General features: G+C 46.4%; 3 protein-coding genes across 3 annotated transcripts; all 3 read right to left on the minus strand.

The window, feature by feature from the left end:
* Positions 1 to 3,436: 3,436 nt before the first annotated feature.
* Positions 3,437 to 6,263, minus strand: LOC141580915 (protein FAM90A5-like). Its single transcript, XM_074384250.1, has 4 exons — positions 6,222 to 6,263; positions 5,668 to 5,867; positions 5,222 to 5,330; positions 3,437 to 4,721 (listed from the first exon to the last, which is right to left on the minus strand). The coding sequence occupies exons 1-4, from the start codon at positions 6,261 to 6,263 to the stop codon at positions 3,768 to 3,770; spliced, it is 1,305 nt and encodes a 434-aa protein (XP_074240351.1). The 3' UTR covers positions 3,437 to 3,767.
* Positions 6,264 to 7,075: 812 nt separating this feature from the next.
* LOC120360610 (ubiquitin carboxyl-terminal hydrolase 17-like protein 17) lies at positions 7,076 to 8,674 on the minus strand. The gene has a single exon (XM_039461107.2). The coding sequence runs from the start codon at positions 8,672 to 8,674 to the stop codon at positions 7,076 to 7,078; it is 1,599 nt and encodes a 532-aa protein (XP_039317041.2).
* Positions 8,675 to 10,964: 2,290 nt separating this feature from the next.
* Positions 10,965 to 12,563, minus strand: LOC141580977 (ubiquitin carboxyl-terminal hydrolase 17-like protein 6). Its single transcript, XM_074384292.1, has one exon. The coding sequence runs from the start codon at positions 12,561 to 12,563 to the stop codon at positions 10,965 to 10,967; it is 1,599 nt and encodes a 532-aa protein (XP_074240393.1).
* Between the last annotated feature and the right edge of the window lie 10,575 nt (positions 12,564 to 23,138).

Here is a 23,138-nt window from a genome sequence, read left to right on the forward strand (position 1 = left end):
TTGGAGACCTTTAATTTCCAGCTGTTTTCATCTCCTCTCCTTGTGAATCCAAGTTGAGGGTAAAGTCCATTTGTTAGCATTTCTCCTCAACTCACAACAGCCTCTTCCCACTCCAACAGGACTTTTGTCCCCATGAGTTAATATGCATAATTCTTGCTGGCAGTGGTAATGTTCTAACAGAAAAAATCATGAGACGGCATCAGACTTTACCTTATTTTCTAGCTCAGCAGAATTTGATTCCTGTCTGATAAGGAAATGCTATTTTCCCTAGAAACCTTTCACTTTTGTCACAGGTTTGGTTCCCAGGGAGCTGGATATAGATGAAGCTTAGTGTGCAGGATGTTTATTAGGAAGTGATGTCGGGATCCACCTCTGTGCAAAGGACTGGAGGGAAGCCTTATGTGCAAAATGATTGCAGCCCGACATTGTCAGGCGGCCGCAGACAGAGCTGCAGAGCAAGGAAGGCCTCCCCTGTTTCTCCCAATTGAAGCACATGGTGAAGCCTAGGCACCCCTTGCCACCATTAATCATTGTGTGATTGCCACTTGTGGAGGGTGAGACTTTGAAGAAGGTGGCTTTCTGCAGCTGAAGAAAACCTTACATGTGCTGACAAAGTTTTCCAAAGAGACACAGAATGGCATGGACCACGAGTGTCGCCCCTTTCCAAAGAGGAAGCAGCAGGGTAATGGCCTCCAATAGCTCTGTACCCAGACAGGTGGACAGTAACATCTGGACCTCCTGTGAGCTAAGAAGAGCAGAGGGCAGACACGCAGCCAGGCAGTAGAGGTGACACGGTGTTGGCAGATAAACACCTGTCATAAGTGGAGCTTCTTTGAATTAGGTGTGACATGAGCCTTGCAGCCCATGCACCGACCCCTTCCCTGTTATCCTGCTGTCCTACCTCATGAAGGTGGGTGAGGGCTGGCTGGTGGGCACTTTACCCGCAGGGTTCCCACCTGAGTTCCAAGGCAGCCCATGTGGTCATTCATGAACTGTGTGTTTTCCTCGTCCTGCTCACCTTTGCCTTTGAGGATCAAGTTTCATTGGACTCTGAATACAGAAAACTCACGTGTTCCTCTCTGTACATCACCCTTCACAGAGGGGAATCTTTTTTTTTTTCTTTTCTTTTTGTTTTTTAGATGGAGTTTTACTTGTTACCCAGGCTGGAGTGCAATGGCGCGATCTCGGCTGACCACAACCTCCGTCTCCTGGGTTCAGGCAATTCTCCTGCCTCAGCCTCCTGAGTAGCTGGGATTACAGGCACACGCCACCATGCCCAGCTAATTTTTAGTATTTTTTTTAGTAAAGACGGGGTTTCACCATGTTGACCTGGATGGTCTCGATCTCTTGACCTCGTGATCCACCCGCCTCGGCCTCCCAAAGTCCTGGGATTACAGGCTTGAGCCACCGCGCCTGGTCGGGAATCTTTAATCTCTAATGCCTTTGTTTGATTTTACTATCAATATAATAATATCATTATTACCTTGATTATTGATATTCAGTTATTTTTATCAATGGAGTTAATATGAATTGTTATTTTGTGGCTACTTATGCCATGGTAAAGAAGTTATTAGTTCAAGAAGAACCTGCATTCTCAAGGTGAACAGAGGATCCCACCACACATGTGCAGACACATGCCTTCCTGCTGGACCTGTTAGTGCCTCCTGACCCTAAGGAACCTCCTGAATGAGCCAAGACTCCACCAAGGCAGGTATCTGCTTGTGCATGCCTGAGAGCACCCAGGATGAAGCGAGGCGCTGAGAAACTGCATGACTTCCCGCCTGATCCCAAAAAGTTTACAGGTGAACTGGATGCCACAGAAAGAGGACTGGCAAAACACAGTCACCAAAATTATGCCTAATTCTATTAAGAAACCCAGGAGCCACACTTGCTGCCATTAAGTGGACGAGCAGGAGCCTGTGAATGGGATCTTAGTCCTGCCTGAGATTCCACAGATGTTTCTATGTGACTTCAGATTTGATTTGTATTCCTTCATTATTCATGATTCAGGCTGGAACACCTGCTTACATCCCCCCCCCCCCCCCCCCCCGGGGCTCCACCCCCACCGCCCACCCCTAGCTGTCCTCTGAGTTTTCTGATTACATCGTTTCCTTCCACGCTCTTTGGTCATTTTGGTCATGGTTCCTTTTGCTGTCAGGGGAGCAGAGAGTTTATCTTATTGATTCTGGATACTGATACTTTCCAGGTGATCTAGGTAATGAAGATAACAACGCTCCGAAGCAAGGAAAAGGGAGCAGCCTCTTGGTCTTTCTCAGAAAATCCCTCTCAGTTGAGAGGCCTCCTAATGTGGAATCCTGGTCAGAGTTGTTCCCAGCGCGGCTTTGCTGGGGTCTATTTGGCAAATGAAACTGTGCCTAGTTCTCGTGTGTACACCTGAAAGCGGCTTCATGGGGACCATCACAACTATCAATGCACACTTAGCATCACTATGAGCCAATTTCGGGCTTGCGGGTGCAAGCGTTACTCACCAGGTCTGCAACGTGTGTGAGATTCACTTGGCGGAATTGGACTCGGTGCGGGTGTCGGTAGAGTGGGGCGGAGATTTTCCGGTTCCTGTGGAATTGTAGGAAGTCAAAGGTCCTGCCAAGGCCCGCCGTCCTCTAGGTCAACTCCGTCTCGGAGAAACAGTCTTGTCAAAGGTTTGGATTGCTAACGAAGTCAAGAACTGGGAAAGCTCCCGGAAAATTTGACGCAGACGCGGGGGTACTTGTTGGGGGTCGGGGATCCAAACGCTCCTGCTCCTGACCCACCGCTGTTGCCTCTCGCCGAGGAACAAGACGGCCAGGAAACCACGCAGCAGCCATGGCTTTTAAGGATACCAGTAAAACACCTGAATTCGAATCACTCTAATGAGCTGCAACGGAAAACCCATGGAGAAAGTGTGTGCTGACTGGATCAGAGGAGCAAAGGAAAAGAATCTCAAAGCGAAAGGAGCAGTTCGAATGTCTGCCAAGACTTTTAGAATGATGACAAGAAAAACTCCTTGTGGGGAAGGTTCTAAGACATGGGATCATTTCCAGATGAAAATCCAAAAGCTACTCATTGGCTTGCACAGTCCTTCTGAGATTGTGAAGCAGATGACTTCCATCACTACTGAGCCAGGAGTTGGGCTGGAAGTCACCATTACACATGCTTAAGTCAAATATTTTAATAAATTGATTACCAGTTGTTAAAAAAAAAAAACACCACGAAATGAGAGTAAAAGAGAGTCTGTCATCGTTTCCAATAATTTTATTAACTTCCAAACAAATTAATCACACATATTTACAAAGGCATTCCCTAGCACAATGTTCAAGGCTGAGGAAAACCCCAACAATGCTTTCCGCAGAACCCATCCCAGGGTCCAAAACACCAGTCTCAGGGCAGGGCGTGGCTGAAGAGGGGCACCTGTCAGGGTTCCCTAACTTTTCCCATATTTACTCATGTAGGGAGCAGACACAGAGTAATTCGTCTGTTTCCAGTCTCTTACACAACGAATCCCTGGCACAGAAGCTTTTCAGGGTGGGTTTCAGGAGACCCATTCCAAATACAGTTTTCCTCACCAGAATTCAAGTAGGCAGAGTCTCTGCAGCTGGTCCCTGCCTGAGCTGGGCTCCGACATGCACAGGAGCGCCTCAGATGCTGGGGAGCTTCGGAGTCAGCACACAAAGTCTGCTCCCCGCTCTGTGCTCCTCAGTCCAACAGTCCCCTCCGAGTCACGGGAGCTGGAGGCCAGGGATCTCTGCCACCTGCAGTCTCGCTCCAGGTCAGACCAGCTCCTCCTCGGAGGAAGAGGACACCTGAAGGTCCTCACAGAGGACACTCCGTGGGACACAAACACAGGGCCCCTCAGACTTCTCTGGGACATGAGGGCTCTGAGTCGGGAAGGCTCCCGGCCTCTTCGCAGAGTCGGGTGACGGAGCCGTGAGGAACGTGGAGCTCCACCCTCCGTCTCCCAGTCTCCTGAAGAGCATTCTGAGAGGCTGGTATCCATCCTGGCCGGCCGCTGGCTGGTGGGACACGGTGCAGGCCCGGACGGTAGGCAGGCAGGGTCTGCTGTGAGGAGGCTGCAGGTCGAGGCTGGGCACCTGGGCGGGTGTCCTCCTGCTCATCTGGGGTGACCTATTTGGTCTAAGTTCGGTTAGAGCTGGCGGAGGCTGTAGAGTCTCCAGGGCGCCCGGCTCCCCTACCTGGATGCTGTTTTCGGCGATCTGGATGGGACCGAGTCTGGCTTTCTTGGGGACACTCAGGCAAGCCTGAATCGGAGCCTGGGCAGGCCTCTTGGCTCCTGGCCTGAAGCTGAGATTGGAGTCTAGGCCCAAGCTGTGTGTGGCGGCTGCTGGGCAGGGCTGTGAGGTCACAGCAGGACGTTTGGCTTGTGCCTGGGGGTCGATGACAGGGTTCAGGCCCTGGGTGCTGGAGGCATCCTGGGGAACCTCACGGCAGCCACCCGCAGGGCGGCTGTTTGTGGGCTTCACCAAGAGGAGAGGCTGCGGGCCACGGCCCCGGGATGCAGCCTGAGGGATGTGGGCCACGGCACCTGTCTGTGGTTCCGTGGGTCCACGACTTGAGGAGGAGCTCACACTGGCTTTCCTGAGGGGAGACAGTGAAGCCCAGGTGGAGCCCCTGTCAGCAATTTTGGGAGCTGAGCCGTCGGTGAGAGCAGCGTCCACGACTGGCCTCCTCTTGGTGGTGTGGACTGGCATTGGCCTGCTTGCCCCCTGAAAGAAAGGAAACCACACACGTTAGATGTTCCTCCGCATCCAGCCGACAAAAAATCCAGCACAGCCAAACACAAGGTGCTTGCACCCAGACATTCTCCAGACAGTCTCGACAGGCAGTCATTGGAAGCAGGGACTGATCCTCAAGTGAGTGCTGGCCAGGATAAGACACTTGAAAAATGTGCCTTGGAACTAGGTGTAGTGATCTACAGAATATCATCGCTGAAGTGACTGTGTCTTGGGGATTCACTGGAGTGACCTAATGTCCTCCTGCCGCTAGGAAAGTGTTGTTGGCAGGCTTGCAATAGTCCGACAGAGAGAAAGCACCAGGAAATATGGCATCTTCAGATGCCTTCACCTGGAATCAATTAACCTGAAAGGGTCGTTGAGACCCTGAGGCTGAGAATGCCCGCAGTCCCCTCCCACAGCTGCAGGCCTGAACGGAAATCCCCCAGGGTAACCTGTAGGAGAGAAAGAGCAGGGGCCAGGGTGACACTAACCGTCAGATAGTCACAGGGTTCCACCGATTCTTTTCCACCGGGCAGCCGCTTGGATTGAGGTTTCCCGGAAATTATCTGGAGGAGAGCCTTCCTCGGCTGGTCCTGCGGCCTGCAGAACAGAAAAAGCTCAGGTGCTGCCCCCTAGTTTTCCCAGGGGACGGGGAGAACCCTATCTGAGCCCAGTCCCGTTTCCTGTTTGGGCACCTTCCCTCATGGGCCAGGCTTCCCTTCCTCCAGGCGGCCCTCTAGGCTTCCCAGCTAAGGACGTTCCTCTACATTCCATTGCTTTCCCCCTGTCCTGGGCAACCTCCATGAAACACCCCTGCCCCCCACCCCTGAATCTGTCTCCCAGGGTGAAGGGAGCTCCTGAGTGTGGCACCTGGGAGAACACCCAGCTCTTAGGTGGCACTACCCAAAGAGCTGTGAAAACCCCTCCCACTGCTCACCTTGGTCTCTCTTCATTCTCTGCCTTCTCCTTGCTCCAGAGCCCCGGGTTCCACTCAACCCGGGGCTTCCACGGCTTCAGGTTTTCCTTCCCTTCCTCTTTGCCAGAGGTCTGGGGGAGCAAGGCTCCATTCCAGCGCTTCATGGGGCACCTCGTACTTCTGGCCGTGTAGCCAAACGCCCCGCAGTCTTTGCACTTGACCTGAGGGTGGAAAGAAAGTGCTGTCAGTGCACGAGCCTTTGAGGCAGAAATCAAAGATCAAAAATGAGACAGGTTGTGAATTCAGAGCTCAATAGGGATTCTAGGGAGGGGACGGTGGTATGGGGGCCGCTAAGTGCTGGGAGAGCTCAGATACGGTGTTCCTTCCCAGAGCCCGTGTTACAGAGAAACCCTTAACGGGAAACACCCAGGGTTCTAATGGTCATGAGCATGAACCCAGTGTCAACAACACAGCCAAAGCTGGCTACATGGGATTCCAGGCAGGAAGGGAAGCTGCTGTCAAGGGTCTTTCAAGGGACCTATGGGGCCTGAGAGGAGGACCCAAGCCAGGCCCACCTTGGATAGAAAAAGAAATTTGGGCCGGTTGCGGTTTTTCATGCCTATAATCCCAGCATTTTGGGAGGCCGAGGCAGGTGGATCTCCTGAGGTCAGGAGTTCAACCAGCCTGGCCAACATGGTGAACCCTGTCTCATGTGCACGTGGGCCTGCGTGTGGGTCGGCACCTGCCCTGAGATCACTGGCACACAAGCAGAGTCCTCCTGCTGTGCTTGTTCTTCCCTTTGGATCTCCCGGCCCTCCCTTTCACACAAGCGAGCGTGCCAGTGTTGATGGACTCGTGATCTGTCAGGTTCCCAGAGGAGTTGTTCAGCAGGGAGCTTCGGTGCCACCAGTTCTAGGTTGCCTGAGCTCCATTAAAAAAGCAATGTAAAAACACCAGGTCGGGGTAAAAAGGAAGAACATCCTTCTTCCAAATGCGTTCCTGTTTCTGCTATTCAGCGTTGGGAGAATGCTCCACAGATGTTTCACCTTAGCAAAATGTCAGCTTCTCGTGCCTAGCAACAATTGACTCATGAAACACACCCCAAGGCAAAATAGTAAATACCATTTTCCTCACATGCAAACCTCAATGTGAAATATTCAGAAATTCACACTACTGTCATCTACTATGAACGTAAACAGACAGTCCCACCACAGGTTCAGAAGTGTCCTGACTCCAACACTCGATATTTCCCGTACGTGGGCTCATCTTGAAATGCAGGCATCACTCTCCAGTTTCCTCTCTTGCATAAACAGAAACCTGGGCTCCTTGTCCCTTGATGTAGGACTGACTGTATATGCTTGTGTGTGTGTGTGTGTGCACGCGCCCATGTGCACGTGGGCCTGCGTGTGGGTCGGCACCTGCCCTGAGATCACTGGCACACAAGCAGAGCCCTCTTGTTGTGCTTGTTCTTCCCTTTGGATCTCCCGGCCCTCCCTTTCACACAAGCGAGCGTGCCAGTGTTGATGGACTCGTGATCTGTCAGGTTCCCGGAGGAGTTGTTCAGCAGGGAGCTTCGCTGCTCAGGATGATGGTTTTTCATCCCACTCTTGCATTTCGATTGATGAATCACAAGTGCATCGGGAGGCAGTGTCCATTCGACTTTTCTGATGTTGAACTCTGGCTTGGTTTTGTTTTGTTCTTGGAGGAATTTCCAGCTGTCTAAGGTGCTTTCGTCAGGGGCTGTTTCCTCCGAGCGCTCTTTCAAGTCAGGGACCTGGAGGCAAGGGTCCCTCTTGAGCTCTCCTTGAGCTGCTCCCCTGTGCGTGTCTTCAGCACCAAGGGCTCTTGGTTCCCTGCCTGTTGACACCGTCTCACCGTCTCTTTCCAATCCAGTCTTCTGGATGTAAAAGAGAACGTACGCCTGTTGATTCAGGGCAGACGTCACGCCACAGGCAGTGACCTCGGCATCATCCATTTGATACCACTGGGCATCCCCAGCTCCTGCTTTGACATAAGAGAAGTAATGTCCATTGTGGCAAGTCCACCCAGCGTGGACCAGCACAGCGTAAAGAACATAGAGAAGAGGTCCTGAGTTCTGCTGAGACATGTATGGCTGCATGTCAAGGCACTCAGGATATGGCACATTCTTGGCCAGTTTGTGGCCTGTGACCTGGGAGAATCTCTTCAAGACAAGAATGAGGACCTTCGGGGAAGTGTGTAAAGTTAACGACTTGGAGGCCGGCACCTTCTGGAGACAAATACCACAATGATAGGCATTCTCTCCATTGAGTTCTTCAGGCTTCACCAGATGTTGCAAAGCTTGCTCTACACTCTGGGCTGCCTCGATATCCAGGGCGATGTCCAGGTAAGGGTCAAAGGTGTCTGAAGTGCCATGGCAGTGGAGACACTGGATTTGAGATCTCCAGTAGCCTCCAAATATTTGGTGGATGAGGGTGCTGTCCTCAGCGTGATGATCTAGCTGCTCGCGGCAAGGAAGGCTCGTCTTTTTCATGGCATTTAGAGTGAACATGAGAAATTCATGGGCATCTTCCTGCCTGCGTCTGTGGAAGCCAGCAGACAATGCCTGTGAAGGCTGGATGACGTGGCCAGGACGGTTGAGGGCCTGTGTCATGTGAGCTTGCATAGTACACAGCATACAGCCCTTCTGGCGATGGCAAGTTTGAGAGTGCTCCCCAGATAGCATGTACTTGGCAAGGGGTGGTGTGTATGTCAGGCACTGCAGGGAAGCATTCACATAGCAAGTATTTCCCATGTTCTGGAGCCCAGCCCCCACCGCAGCAGGTCTCCTGCTCCTCAGAGGAAGTTTCTCCCTAGGAGCCAGCTGTCTTGCTGGCTCAGGAGCCAAATAATGAGAGAGGGCGACATGGGGCTCAGATGGCAATGATGACTTCTCAGGTTGAGACCTCGGCTTGAATTCGGCAACAGTTGCATGTGGCAGAGAAGATGTGAGTTTTGGAAAGTCATTGAAGTGCGACTCTCCTCCCAAGTGGAGTGAACCGGCCTCCATGGTGCCAGAAGTCCAGAAGTAAGGATCACCAGGTTTTGCTGCTGGGACAAGACACTTCCTCTTGCGAGAGAGCCTTCGAATGACAGGCTACCTGGCTGCACCAGCCCTTATATACCTAGCTCCCACCCAGAGGGATCATCACACCCGCCCATCAGGCACCCGATCCACCAATCAAATAGCAGCATCAATTAAGCTATGGGCCTCAGGGAATTTCCTCTTGTATTCCCCAGGGAATTCAGCGCACACAGCCCACAGTCTGAATTATAGAACACCTGAAGCCGATTTACTTGTCAGGATGATGGGCAAACACAGTAAGAGTGGAATCAGGTTAAGACAGCGGCCACTCATTGACCTTATATTATGGAAAATAAATGCCACAGAAGAATTAAGTACATATGAAACCGCGTGTTTGTGTGTGTGTGTGTGTGTGTGTGTGTGTGTGTGTATTGTATGTGTGTATTGTGTGTGTGTATTGTGTGTGTGCGTTTGTGCATAAGGTTCTTTGTGCAAAACAGGCAAAACAACCCAATTTTCTCATGCATTCTCTCATCAATTGTTCAGGATCTGAGATCTTGCCTGAATTTCCAGTGACTTATTGTGGGGTCTACCTGCCGTTCCTACATTTAATGCAAAATTTCATGCGGATGAAATTAGACATGGCCCTCCATGTCAGAGGGATAGAATTGGGGTGTGTCTTCAGGCCCTTTGTCTGACCAGGAATGAAGATCCGGGCTCTGTGGATTTTCTCCACATTTTTCAGACCGGTAGGAAACAGGGCAGAATTGAGGCCATGCGACAAGGCCTGGAGGTGAAAAGAAACAGGACCTGGCTCCAGGCACGTGACATGAGGATGATTGTAGGGAGGATGGTGGAATGAGAAGAGTGCGACCTTTGGCACAGTTTCTTTCACTTGCCTTTTCCAGGTGTGCTCAATCAGGAGACGTCCCGTGCCTGACAGACAGAGTCCTGTTGGAAGAAGTGAGCATGGCTGAGACGCATGCTCGACAGGGAGGAAAGAGCCCCCTTTTTCAGGAGAATCATCTCCAGAACCCTGAGATATCCAGAGGCTGTGGCTTCACACAAGACGCTGGAAGTTCTTATCTCTGGAGCCGGCACCTGGGGATCGATGTCCTTGAATGCTCCTGATTCTCGGGAAAACCCAAGGGCTTTTGCACTGAAGTTTGCACATGTCACACAGAGACACTGTTAAGATGCACATTTGGATGCTTGAGCAGGGTTGTATCCAAGGGTCTGTGTCTCTATGGAGCCCTGAGTTCTGCCCTGGATAGCTTTCCTCTTGGGTAGATTGACTTTGATCATTGCGCCTAACGAGACGTTGATCTGTGATGATTCCCAGTCGAAGCACTTGTTGGTTTTGTGTCATTTGGATGAATTTCTATGAACCCCAGATTTGCCATGAAATGTAATCTGCAGAAACACAGGACAAAAGGGCCATTCTCCAAAATAGTTTGGACTGAAGCACTGGCACAGATCAACAAGTCTCCTTGCAACACAGAGATGGAGCTTCAAAGATGCAGCTTTCACAGCTGGACGCTTAACCCAGGGTCTTTCCTGATGCCATGTTTTACATAGCAAATGCTATTTATTTGGGGGATTTCTCAGTTCATTTTAGTTTAATACACACACACTCCTGACATAGCAGTGGGAGAAGTTCCCATTTCAATTCATGTGAAATTGACAGCATCAATAGGCACCCTCTGTCTGTCTGTTCCCAGCATTATGTGGGTTCTGCCAAGGCCACCAGTTCTAGGTTGCCTGAGGTCCATTAAAAAAGCAATGTAAAAACACCAGGTCGGGGTAAAAAGGAAGAACATCCTTCTTCCAAACGCGTTCCTGTTTCTGCTATTCAGCGTTGGGAGAATGCTCCACAGATGTTTCACCTTAGCAAAATGTCAGCTTCTCGTGCCTACCAACACTTGACTCATGAAACACACCCCAAGGCAAAATAGTAAATACCATTTTCCTCACATGCAAACCTCAATGTGAAATATTCAGAAATTCACACTACTGTCATCTACTATGAACGTAAACAGACAGTCCCACCACAGGTTCAGAAGTGTCCTGACTCCAACACTCGATATTTCCCGTACGTGGGCTCATCTTGAAATGCAGGCATCACTCTCCAGTTTCCTCTCTTGCATAAACAGAAACCTGGGCTCCTTGTCCCTTGATGTAGGACTGACTGTATATGCTTGTGTGTGTGTGTGTGCGTGTGTGCACGCGCCCATGTGCACGTGGGCCTGCGTGTGGGTCGGCACCTGCCCTGAGATCACTGGCACACAAGCAGAGCCCTCCAGCTGTGCTTGTTCTTCCCTTTGGATCTCCCGGCCCTCCCTTTCACACAAGCGAGCGTGCCAGTGTTGATGGACTCGTGATCTGTCAGGTTCCCGGAGGAGTTGTTCAGCAGGGAGCTTCGCTGCTCAGGATGATGGTTTTTCATCCCACTCTTGCATTTCGATTGATGAATCACAAGTGCATCGGGAGGCAGTGTCCATTCGACTTTTCTGATGTTGAACTCTGGCTTGGTTTTGTTTTGTTCTTGGAGGAATTTCCAGCTGTCTAAGGTGCTTTCGTCAGGGGCTCTATCCTCCGCGCGCTCTTTCAAGTCAGGGACCTGGAGGCAGGGGTCCCTCTTGAGCTCTCCTTGAGCTGCTCCCCTGTGCGTGTCTTCAGCACCAAGGGCTCTTGGTTCCCTGCCTGTTGACACCGTCTCACCGTCTCTTTCCAATTCAGTCTTCTGGATGTAAAAGAGAACGTACGCCTGTTGATTCAGGGCAGAAGTCATGCCACAGGCAGTGACCTTGGCATCATCCATTTTATACCACTGGGCATCCCCAGCTCCTGCTTTGACATAAGAGAAGTAATGTCCATTGTGGCAAGTCCACCCAGCGTGGACCAGCACAGCATAAAGAACATAGAGAAGAGGTCCTGAGTTCTGCTGAGACATGTATGGCTGCATGTCAAGGCACTCAGGATATGGCACATTCTTGGCCAGTTTGTGGCCTGTGACCTGGGAGAATCTCTTCAAGACAAGAATGAGGACCTTGGGGGAGGTGTGTAAAGTTAATGACTTGGAGGCCGGCACCTTCTGGAGACAAATACCACAATGATAGGCATTCTCTCCATTGAGTTCTTCAGGCTTCACCAGATGTTGCAAAGCTTGCTCTACACTCTGGGCTGCCTCGATATCCAGGGCGATGTCCAGGTAAGGGTCAAAGGTGTCTGAAGTGCCATGGCAGTGGAGACACTGGATTTGAGATCTCCAGTAGCCTCCAAATATTTGGTGGATGAGGGTGCTGTCCTCAGCCTGATGATCTAGCTGTTTGCGGCTGGGAAGGCTCGTCTTTTTCATGGCATTTAGAGTGAACATGAGAAATTCATGGGCATCTTCCTGCCTGCGTCTGTGGAAGCCAGCAGACAATGCCTGTGAAGGCTGGATGACGTGGCCAGGACGGTTGAGGGCCTGTGTCATGTGAGCTTGCATAGTACACAGCATACAGCCCTTCTGGCGATGGCAAGTTTGAGAGTGCTCCCCAGATAGCATGTACTTGGCAAGGGGTGGTGTGTATGTCAGGCACTGCAGGGAAGCATTCACATAGCAAGTATTTCCCATGTTCTGGAGCCCAGCCCCCACCGCAGCAGGTCTCCTGCTCCTCAGAGGAAGTTTCTCCCTGGGAGCCAGCTGTCTTGCTGGCTCAGGAGCCAAATAATGAGAGAGGGCGACATGGGGCTCAGATGGCAATGATGACTTCTCAGGTTGAGACCTCGGCTTGAATTCGGCAACAGCTGCATCTGGCAGAGAAGATGTGAGTTTTGGAAAGTCATTGAAGTGCGACTCTCCTCCCAAGTGGAGTGAATCGGCCTCCATGGTGCCAGAAGTCCAGAAGTAAGGATCACCAGGTTTTGCTGCTGGGACAAGACACTTCCTCTTGCGAGAGAGCCTTCGAATGACAGGCTACCTGGCTGCACCAGCCCTTATATACCTAGCTCCCACCCAGAGGGATCATCACACCCGCCCATCAGGCACCCGATCCACCAATCAAATAGCAGCATCAATTAAGCTATGGGCCTCAGGGAATTTCCTCTTGTATTCCCCAGGGAATTCAGCGCACACAACCCACAGTCTGAATTATAGAACACCTGAAGCCGATTTACTTGTCAGGATGATGGGCAAACACAATAAGAGTGGAATCAGGTTAAGATAGCGGCCTCATTGACCTTATTTTGTGGAAAATAAATGCCACAGAAGAATTCGGTACATATGAAACCGCGCGCGCGTGTGTGTGTGTGTGTGTATTGTATGTGTGTATTGTGTGTGTGCGTCTGTGCATAAGGTTCTTTGTGTGTTTGTGTCTGGGATGTATGTGTGTGTGTGTGTGTATGTGTCTGTATGTGTGTGTGTTTTGAAAATTCCTTTTCAAAGCATGTGCATTTAAGAAATTCAATTATCCTTCAGCGACTGAAGGACAAGAAGTTGAAACCGCAGTACAGTAATCAACAAGTAATTAAGGCATATTCCTTACCTTAATTATATAGTGAGACGGATGGAGTCCAACAGACAGGAGCAAGGATCACCTGGTTTCTGCTGGGACCCGCCTGCTGCAGCAAGATGCTTTCTCTTCTGAGGGAGCCTTCAAATGATGGGCTATCTTGCCGTGCCAGCCCTTATATACTTATCTCCTGCCTGGTGGGATCACCAAACCCACCTATCACGTACTGGGTCCACCAATCAATGAACAGCACACAATCAAGCTATGGGCCTCAGGGCCTGTCCTCTGGCATTCCTCAGGCAATTAAATGGACACAGCCCAGGTAATGAATTATAGAGCACCTGAAGCAGATTTACTTATCAGGATGATGGGCAAATATAGTAAGTGTGGAACCAGGAAGGGATGGTGGCTACACATTTGTTTTATTTCATGGAAAACAATTTCAGGGAAAATTTCTGTACCTATTGAACAGTGTATTTTTTTTTTTTTTTTTTTTTTTGCCAGTGTGTGTGTGTGTCAGCCTGGACATGTGTCTGTATGTGTGTTTGTGTGTTCAGAATTTTTGTAAGCATATGCATCTGGGAGATATGGTCATCTTTTCAGTGACTGAAGGACAAGATGTTAGAAGTACGGTTTCTGATTTGAGTATACTCAACAAATTACCATAATGAACACAGCATATTCTTTGCCTTAAGAAAGCAAGATGTAATCAAATAGACATTCCTTCGATAACCTTCGTTTGTAAGGCTAATTGATTCTCTATCAGGGTGCAATGACCTGGCAGTGGGAACAAGACAAGTCTTTGCAATGGTCTTGTGGAAGCTAGATACTGAAATAATCAAGTGTCGAGTGGGTCTACTGCCTTAATATGTCGAAACATGCAGTGAAGATTGATGAAATTTTCAATGCACAAAGCAGACCAGGAAACACCTTCCAGAAAACATGCAATTACCAAGACTAACTGATGACATCCACTGAAGTTATGACTGCAAGTAAAGAGAAATGTTCCTTAAAGTTTATATTTCAGTGTTTCTGACATATGATGGCAACTTTAAAAAACGCAAAATAATAAAAACTTGACCAATCCATCGGTATCAAAATGAAAACTTTCGATGTATTACAGAACTAATGAAAGTTCAGACAACATAACTCAGAGCATGGGAGATAATATTTCACTGCATATCTGATAATGAATTAACATTCAATAGAGAGAAAATAAAAACTTCCAAAACTTGACAAAAGCAAACAACCAATATGACACACTGGAAAGTTCTGGGTGACCGTAGTGAGGCCCTGTCTGAAGAAGCAATAAACAATCAGTTGTTCAGGATCTGAGATGTTGCTTCAATTTCTAGTTACTCTTTGTGGTGTGGACCCGCAATTACCACATTTACTGTAAAATTTCATGCTGCTGAATGTAGACCTGTCACATAATATCAGAGGCACAGAATTGTGGTGTGTCTCCAGGCCCTTTGACTTATCAGGAATGAAGATCCTGGCTCTGGGGATTTTCTTAAGATTTTTCAGACAGTAAGAAACTGGTAGAATTTAAGCCATGCAATAAGATTTTGAGGTGTAAAGAAACAGTCCCTGGCTCAGGGCTCATGAAATTAGGATCAGTTTTAGGAAGGATGGTGGAATGGGAAGAGTGCGACCTTTGGCACAGTTTCTTTCACTTGTCTTGTCGTGTGTCAGGTGTGCTCAATCAGGAGGCATCTCATTCCTGATGGACTGAGTCCCGGAAAAAGAAATGAATGCTGCCAAGACTGAATGGGGAGGAAGGAGCCACAGTTTTCAGGAGAAAGATCTCCAGAGCCATGAGAAATCCAGATGCCGTGGCTTCACACAAGACGCTGGAGGTTGTAATCTCTGGAGCCGGGACCTGGGCATCAGTGTCCTTTCATGCTCCTAACTGATTCCCAGGTGAGCCCAAAGGACAACGTGTCTGCAGGTTGTGCTCATTGCACTGAAGTTTGCACGTGTCACACAGAGACACTGTTAATATGCACATTTGGATGCTTGAGCAGGGTTGTACCCAAGAGTCTGTGTTTCTATGGAGCCATGAGTTCTACCGTGGACATGTTTACTCTTGGGTAGGTAAACTTTGATCACTGTACCTAACGAGAAATTGATCTGTGATGATTCAAATTGAAGCACCTGTTGATTTTGTGCTATTTGGTTGAATTTTGTTAATATTTAAATGGAAGACTGGAGACAGTGGCTCGTGCCTGTAATTCCTGTACTTTGGGAGGCCAAGTCGGGTGGATCATCTGAGGTCAGGAGGTCGAGACCAACCTGGCCGACATGGTGAAACTTTCTCTCTACTAAATTTATATATATTTAAAGTTAGCTGTGCATAGTGGCAAGCACCTGTAATCCCAGTGTCTCGGGAGGCTGAGGCCGGTGATTCACTCGAGCTCAGGAGGCAGGGGTGGCAGTGAGCCTAGATTTTGCCACTGCACTCTAGCGTGGGTAACAAGAGCAAAACTCTGTCTCAAAAAGAAAAATTTAAAAGGAGTTTCTAGCCCCAGATTGAGCATGAAATGTCATAAGCAAATACACAAAAGGAAGGGGTCATTCTCCAAAATAATTTCCTCTGAAACACCACCAAAGAATAATAAGTCTCATTACAGGGCTGAGATTGTGCTTAAAAGATGCAGCTTTCACAGCTGGACACTTGATTTCAGAATTTTCCCTATTGCCATTTTTTACACACCATATGCATTTGATTTCAGAACTGTCTTGTCCATTCAATCAGGCAAGTGTACTATGGGCACCGCCCTTGTCTGTCAGCATCTCCCAGGGTTTCTGCCTGGCTGTACCTTTTGGCTATACAAGCTGAGATCCCCAACTTGGACTGCTCACAACACTCACCACCATAGATATTTTGCCAGAAGACCACATCTAACCATGTGTGAGCTTCTGCATATGAACCCCCACCAATGTGCATCCACACAAAGTATTCTCCCACTGTCACAGGCATGCACATTCACGGACCACACTGTGCTGTGAATGAGCACGGACCTGCTGCTACAGTGAAGAGCTTTTACTGGAAGAAAAAAGCTCTTCAATGGCCATTTGACATAAACATTGTTCCTGTTCAAAAGGAGCATATATTCTCCATATGTTTATAAAATTAATGCCTGAACAAAGTTGCTTAAACAAGGCAGAAGTTGATTTTTTTTTTCCACTTAAAGTTAATCTGTTGTTCTATCATTCAGGGCTAGTACGGATACTTTCCAATGTCACTAAGGATGCAGGTCCCTTCCGGCTCTCTGCTGTGCTATACTTCAGAAACGGCCCTAATCTGGCTGCTAAATTCCCACCTGTTATTTCTGAATTCTAGACAGCAGGGAGAAAAAAGCCATGAGGGAACGGCAAAGGAACATCTACCCTTCCTTTATAAATTGTTTAATCAAGTCCTCCTTAAAAAACACTTTGTTGAGATATGATTACATTTAAAAAGCTATACCGATTTAATGTATATATCTCAGTGAGTTTGAGGATAAGGATACATTGTGAAAGCATCACTACCATCAAAATTATAAACATATAAACATACCATCAGAATTATAAACATAAGGATATCAAAGTTCAAAGACCAATTTAATGAAATAAAACAAGAAGACAAGATTAGAGAAAAAAGGATAAAAAGGAATGAGCAAAGTCTCTCCAGAAATATGGGACTATGTGAAAAGACCTAATTTACATTTGATAGGTGTACCTGAATGTGACAAAGAGAATGAATTCAAGCTGGAAAATACGCTTCAGGACATTATTCAGGAAAACTTTCCCAACCTAGCAAGGCAGGACAATATTCAACTCCAGATCATACAGAGAACACCACAAAGATATTCCTCAAGAAGACCAACCTCAAGGCTCATAATCGTCAGATTCACCAGGGTTGAAATGAAGGAGAAAATACTAAGGGCAGCCACAGAGAAAGGTCAGGTTACCCACAAAGGGAAGCCTATTGGACTCAAAGCTGATCTGTGAGCAGAAACCCTACAAGCCAGAAGAGAGTGGGGGCCAATATTCAACATCCTTAAAGAAAAGAACTTTCAACCCGGAATTTCATATCTTGCCGAACGAAGCTTCATAAGTGAAGAAAAAATAAAATCTTTTGTGAACAAGCAGATACTCAGAGATTTCATCATCACCAGGCCTGCTTTACAAGAGCTTCTGAAAGAAGCACTACACATAGAAAGGAACAACCAGTATCAGCCTTTCTAAAAAATACCAAAAAGTAAAGAGCATCAACATAATGAAGAATTGACATCAACTAATGGGCAAAACAGCCAGCTAACATCAAATGGCAGTATTAAACTCACATATATTATTACTAATCGTAACCTTAAATCGACTAAATGCCCCAATCAAAAGACACAGCCAAAACCCATCGGTCTGCTGCATCCAGACCCATCTCACATGCAGAGGTACAGAAAGACTTGAAACAAAGGGATGGAGAAAGATTTACCACCCAAATGGAGAGCAAAAATAAAGAAACAAATAAAAAGCAGGAGTTGCAATTCTCACCTCTGATAAAATAGACTTTAAAGCAACAAAGATGAAAAGATGCAAAGAAGGACATTACATAACGGTAAAAGGATCAATGCAACAAGAAGAGCTAACGATCCTAAATATATACGCACCCAATACAGGAGCACCCAGATCCATAAGACTTATAAAGAGATTAGACTCCCACACAATAATAGTGGGACACTTCGACATCAATATTAGACAGATCGACGAGACAGAAAATTAACAAGGATATCCAGGACTTGAACTCAGATCCGAAACAAGTAAACTCAATTAACATTTATACAACTCTCCACTTTAAATACACAAAATATACACTCTTATCAGTACTACATCACACCTACTTACAGGTTTAAATGAAATATTGGTTGGCTGCTTGTTTGTTATTTTCTTCCCTCATTTTTTCTTGTCTCCATTATTAAGCACAATTATTGGTATAAAAGAGGTTTTCAATACCCATTTCTAAACTGCATTCTAGCTGGGCAATAAAGCAACACTTCTGTTCTCTCTCCCTTTTCCTCTTCCTCTTTCTTCCTCTCCTTCATTCTTTTTTTTAAATTAATTTTTTCTTTCAAAAATTAAAAAAAAAACCATATTCTTCACCTCCCAAAGTTCTCCCTCCCATTATAATGATTATTTTTATAGGTAAGAACAAATAACATAAAATTCACCCTCTTATTATAACCATGCAACACAGTATTCAGAGCTATAAGCACTATGCTTTAAATTCGACCTCCTTAACTTATTTATGTGGTATATCTAAACCTTTGTACTATAATCACACCTACTTATTTACCTGCACAGCAGCTCCTGGCAACCTCCAGTCTACTCTCTGCTTCTGAGTTTGTTTTCTATTTCAAATACAAGTGAAATCATACAATATTTGTTATTCTGTGTTTGGCTTCTTTCACGTGCCTTCATGCCCTTGAGATCCATCAATATTGTCACAAATGACAGGGTTGTATCATTATATTTATATAATACTGAATGATATTCCATTGTGCAGATATATGTAATATATATAAATGTTAATAAATGTATATATAATATCTATAATATACATGTAAAACATGCATTCGTCCATCCATGAATGGATGATCACCTGTATATTTTCTCCATATATCTTGACTATCATGAACAGTGCTCACAGGAACATAGGAGTGCAGATAATCTCTTTCACATACTGATTTTAAATACTTCATATATATAAGTGGGATTACTAGAACAAAGTGGTATGTTTATTATTAATTTTCGAGAAAACTCCATGCTATTTTCCAAGGTGGCCATACTAATTGACATCCCCACCGCCAGTATACAAAGGTTCCCTTTTCTCCACATCCTTACCAGCACTTGATATCATCCATCTTTTCTATAGCAGCTATTCTAACAGGTGTCAGGGGACAGTTCACGGAGAGGTTTTCATTTGCATTCCCGTGATGACTAGAGATGGTGAGAAATTTTTATATATATGTTGTTCATTTGCATCTCCTCTTTTGAGAAATGCCTGCTCATAGCTCTTTGTTCATTTTTAAAATTTTTAATTTTTATTTTAGACACAGAAGATGCACGTGCAGGTTTGTTTCATGGATGTATTGTGTGATGCTGAGGCTTAGAGTATGAATGATCTCATCACCCACATAGTGAACGTCACACCCAATAGGTAGTTTTTCAGGCCCTGCACCCAACCCTCCCCACTCCCTCTAAGAATCTCCAGTGTCTATTGTTTCCATAGAAGTGAGAACTAAACAATGTACAACCCAATGTTTAGCTCACATTTGTAAATGAGAATATGTAGTATTTGGTTTTCTATTCCTGTGCACCACACCACACTGGGCTAATTTTTGTATTTTTGGTAAAGGCAGAGTAGTTTCATCATGTTGCCCAGGCTGGTCTTGAACTCCTAAGCTCATGTGATCCACCCACCTCACAAAGTGCTGGCATAAGAAGTGTGAGCCATCACACCTGGTTTTTCTGAACTGCTTTTTTTTAGCTTATATTAGGTTTGTCTGTTCTAGAATTTTGTATAAATTTATTTATATTATGGGACACTTTTTAGCTTAGCTTTCCCCCCTCAGGGTTGGAAAGATTATATTGATCCATGATGTTGATTATTTCCCCTTATTGGTAAATATTACTCTATAATATGCATATAATTTATCAATTTCCTGTCGATAGACTTTTGAGTTGTTCCCAGGTTTCAGCTACTGACAAGAGAACTCAAGGACATCTTTTTAAATGAAAAAAATTCCAATCCAATATTGTGTCAGAGTTGTATTTCTGTTGTCTTGAAAATCCAATTCCACTAAACAGCATGTGCTTCCAGAATCAAGCTTTTGTGTGTGTGTGGTCTGGGTGTGTCCCTGGAACGCAGCCCTTATTAGGTTTTTTAAGCATTTTCCTATGTAAATTGGAATCGAGTAGAAGATGCATTTTTGCACAGTAGGAGAAACAACAGTTGAGAACTTTGGAGAAAGAGTAACTTGCTGCTTGCCTGTGCAACCTGCCTCAAAAGATTCAACTCCTCTAACTTTTGCTTTCTGGTGTGACTTGTCCAAACAATTAGATGTGAACTGACCTCATTCCCTTACAATGCTACAAGTCGATCTTCTGCACCTGGCCTAATACAGTATAAAACTGATGGGCACACACTTCTTTTGGTTTCATACTTTCTATTTAAAACTATTCTCTTGGCTGGGGTGCTGTGGCTCAGGTCTGTAATCCCAGCAGTTCGGAAGGCTAAGGTGGATGGATCACTTGAAGCCAGGAGTTCAAGACCAGCCTGGCCTATAGGGTGAAAGTTGTCTTTACAAAAAATACAAAAATTTTCCCAGTATGGTGGCACATGCTTGTAATCCCAGCTGCTTGGGAGGCTGAGACAGGAGAATTGCTTGAACTCAGGAGGCAGAGGTTGTAGTGAGCAGAGATCCTGCCTCTGCACTCCAGCCTGGGTGGCAGAATTAAACTCCATCTCAAAAAAAAAAAAAAAATAACAAATCTATACTTTTCTTTTGGTTCATTATTAGAATGCAGGAGACAAGGCAGAACTATTGTGGGTCTGAATGTGTATCTGTAGCACTCAGAATAGTGCCTAGCGCATCACTTGTATTGAAAATGGATAGAACCTTCTTAATATCACTCTAGTTCTGAATTTAAAGAAAGAAAAAGACTGGTTAGCAAATACAGGTATCAGTTATTTCTACTGATAGATCATTTCGAGAACAAGTTTTTGGGTATGGGAGAACAAAGGTCTCTAACTTTCCACTCCAGAAATAATTTTGCTAATATAAAAATTAGCTATACAGGGCGGTGCACACCTGTAATCCTAGGTACTTAGGAGAGTGAGGTGGGAAAATAACTTGAACCCAGGAGGCAGAGATTGCAGTGAGCCAAGAGTGCCCCATTGCTTGCCAGGCTGGGGAAAAGAGAAAGACTCTGTCTGAAGGAAATAAAATTTAACTATATAGCACATAATCTTATTGTCATCTCATTTACAATTGAATGCTACATTTGGATTGAATTCTTATGACTACAGAGACAGTTACTTCTGGCTGAAAATCACTGGTTTCAGGAGCAAACTCCACCAGAGGGCATCGTAAGGATTGCACAGTGACTGAGCTCATCTTGGTCATTTCCCAAACAATTCCTGGCAATTCTGTTAGGTCTTGAACCTCACTTACTTTTTACATGTTTAATAAAAAGAAGTTCAAAACGTTACCATGGCTGTTGCATTCCCACAGGATTGTCTTCCCTTTAAAATTCATCACATGGTTTGTATTCTTTTGTAAATATAATGCATAAGTTTGGAGGTGGATACTTTCAGCCGTTAAGTTTAAAAGCATCCCTACATGGGCCGGGCATGGTGGCTGAGGCCTGTAATCCCAGAACTTTGGGAGGCCGAGGTAGGAGGATCATGAGGTCAGGAGATGGAGACCATCCGGGTCAACATAGTGAAACCCCCGTCTCTACTAAAAATACAAAAATTGCTGGGCATGGTGGCGTGTGCCTCTAGTTCTAGCTACTCAGGAGGCTGAGACAGGAGAGTCATTTGAACCAGGGAGGTGGAGGTTGCAGTGAGCCGGGATTGCCACACTGCATTCCAGCCAAGCAACAGAGCGAGACTCCGTCTCAAAAAACAAAAACGTTCTAAATGGACATCCATTGTTCAGGCATCTCTGCTGTAACAGTTGAGGAATGATCAAGAATGCCTGTTCATTTCTTTAACTCCAATTTTGTGTTGTGTCCCTTGGTCTGCCATACCATAAATTGTATTATTCATAAAATGGACTCTTTATCTGTAATTATGTCCATCAGTATGCTACATCCTTTCAGCATTTAAACATATAGTGTCTCCTAATCTAAAATTTGGATTTTTGAAAAACCAGAAAAACCCAAACATCTTTGGAGACCTTTAATTTCCAGCTGTTTTCATCTCCTCTCCTTGTGAATCCAAGTTGAGGGTAAAGTCCATTTGTTAGCATTTCTCCTCAACTCACAACAGCCTCTTCCCACTCCAATAGGACTTTTGTCCCCATGAGTTAATATGCATAATTCTTGCTGGCAGTGGTAATGTTCTAACAGAAACAATCATGAGACGGCATCAGACTTTACCTTATTTTCTAGCTCAGCAGAATTTGATTCCTGTCTGATAAGGAATTGCTATTTTCCCTAGAAACCTTTCACTTTTGTCACAGGTTTGGTTCCCAGGGAGCTGGATATAGATGAAGCTTAGTGTGCAGGATGTTTATTAGGAAGTGATGTCGGGATCCACCTCTGTGCAAAGGACTGGAGGGAAGCCTAATGTGCAAAGGGACAAGCCTAACAGGATTGCAGCCCGACATTGTCAGGCGGCCGCAGACAGAGCTGCAGAGCAAGGAAGGCCTCCCCTGTTTCTCCCAATTGAAGCACATGGTGAAGCCTAGGCACCCCTTGCCACCATTAATCATTGTGTGATTGCCACTTGCGGAGGGTGAGACTTTGAAGAAGGTGGCTTTCTGCAGCTGAAGAAAACCTTACATGTGCTGACAAAGTTTTCCAAAGAGACAGAGAATGGCATGGACCACGAGTGTCGCCCCTTTCCAAAGAGGAAGCAGCAGGGTAATGGCCTCCAATAGCTCTGTACCCAGACAGGTGGACAGTAACATCTGGACCTCCTGTGAGCTAAGAAGAGCAGAGGGCAGACACGCAGCCAGGCAGTAGAGGTGACACGGTGTTGGCAGATAAACACCTGTCATAAGTGGAGCTTCTTTGAATTAGGTGTGACACGAGTCTTGCAGCCCTTGCACCGACCCCTTCCCTGTTATCCTGCTGTCCTACCTCATGAAGGTGGGTGAGGGCTGGCTGGTGGGCACTTTACCCGCAGGGTTCCCACCTGAGTTCCAAGGCAGCCCATGTGCTCATTTATGAACTGTGTGTTT

Source organism: Saimiri boliviensis, chromosome 13 (assembly GCF_048565385.1).
Source record: "Saimiri boliviensis isolate mSaiBol1 chromosome 13, mSaiBol1.pri, whole genome shotgun sequence".
NCBI classification, from domain to species: domain Eukaryota; kingdom Metazoa; phylum Chordata; class Mammalia; order Primates; family Cebidae; genus Saimiri; species Saimiri boliviensis.

What these genes read in the sequence shown, in the direction of transcription:
- LOC120360610 (XM_039461107.2), bottom strand. Translation starts at nt 8,674, where the DNA reads ATGGAGGCCGGTTCACTCCACTTGGGAGGAGAGTCGCACTTCAATGAC.
- LOC141580977 (XM_074384292.1), bottom strand. Translation starts at nt 12,563, where the DNA reads ATGGAGGCCGATTCACTCCACTTGGGAGGAGAGTCGCACTTCAATGAC.
- LOC141580915 (XM_074384250.1), bottom strand. Translation starts at nt 6,263, where the DNA reads ATGAAAAACCGCAACCGGCCCAAATTTCTTTTTCTATCCAAG. An exon ending in AATTTCTTTTTCTATCCAAG is followed by an intron (nt 5,868 to 6,221) that starts GTGGGCCTGGCT and finishes TTCCACCCTCAG; the next exon opens with GTCAAGTGCAAAGACTGCGG. An exon ending in AACCCTGTGACTATCTGACG is followed by an intron (nt 4,722 to 5,221) that starts GTTAGTGTCACC and finishes CCTTTCTTTCAG; the next exon opens with GGGGCAAGCAGGCCAATGCC.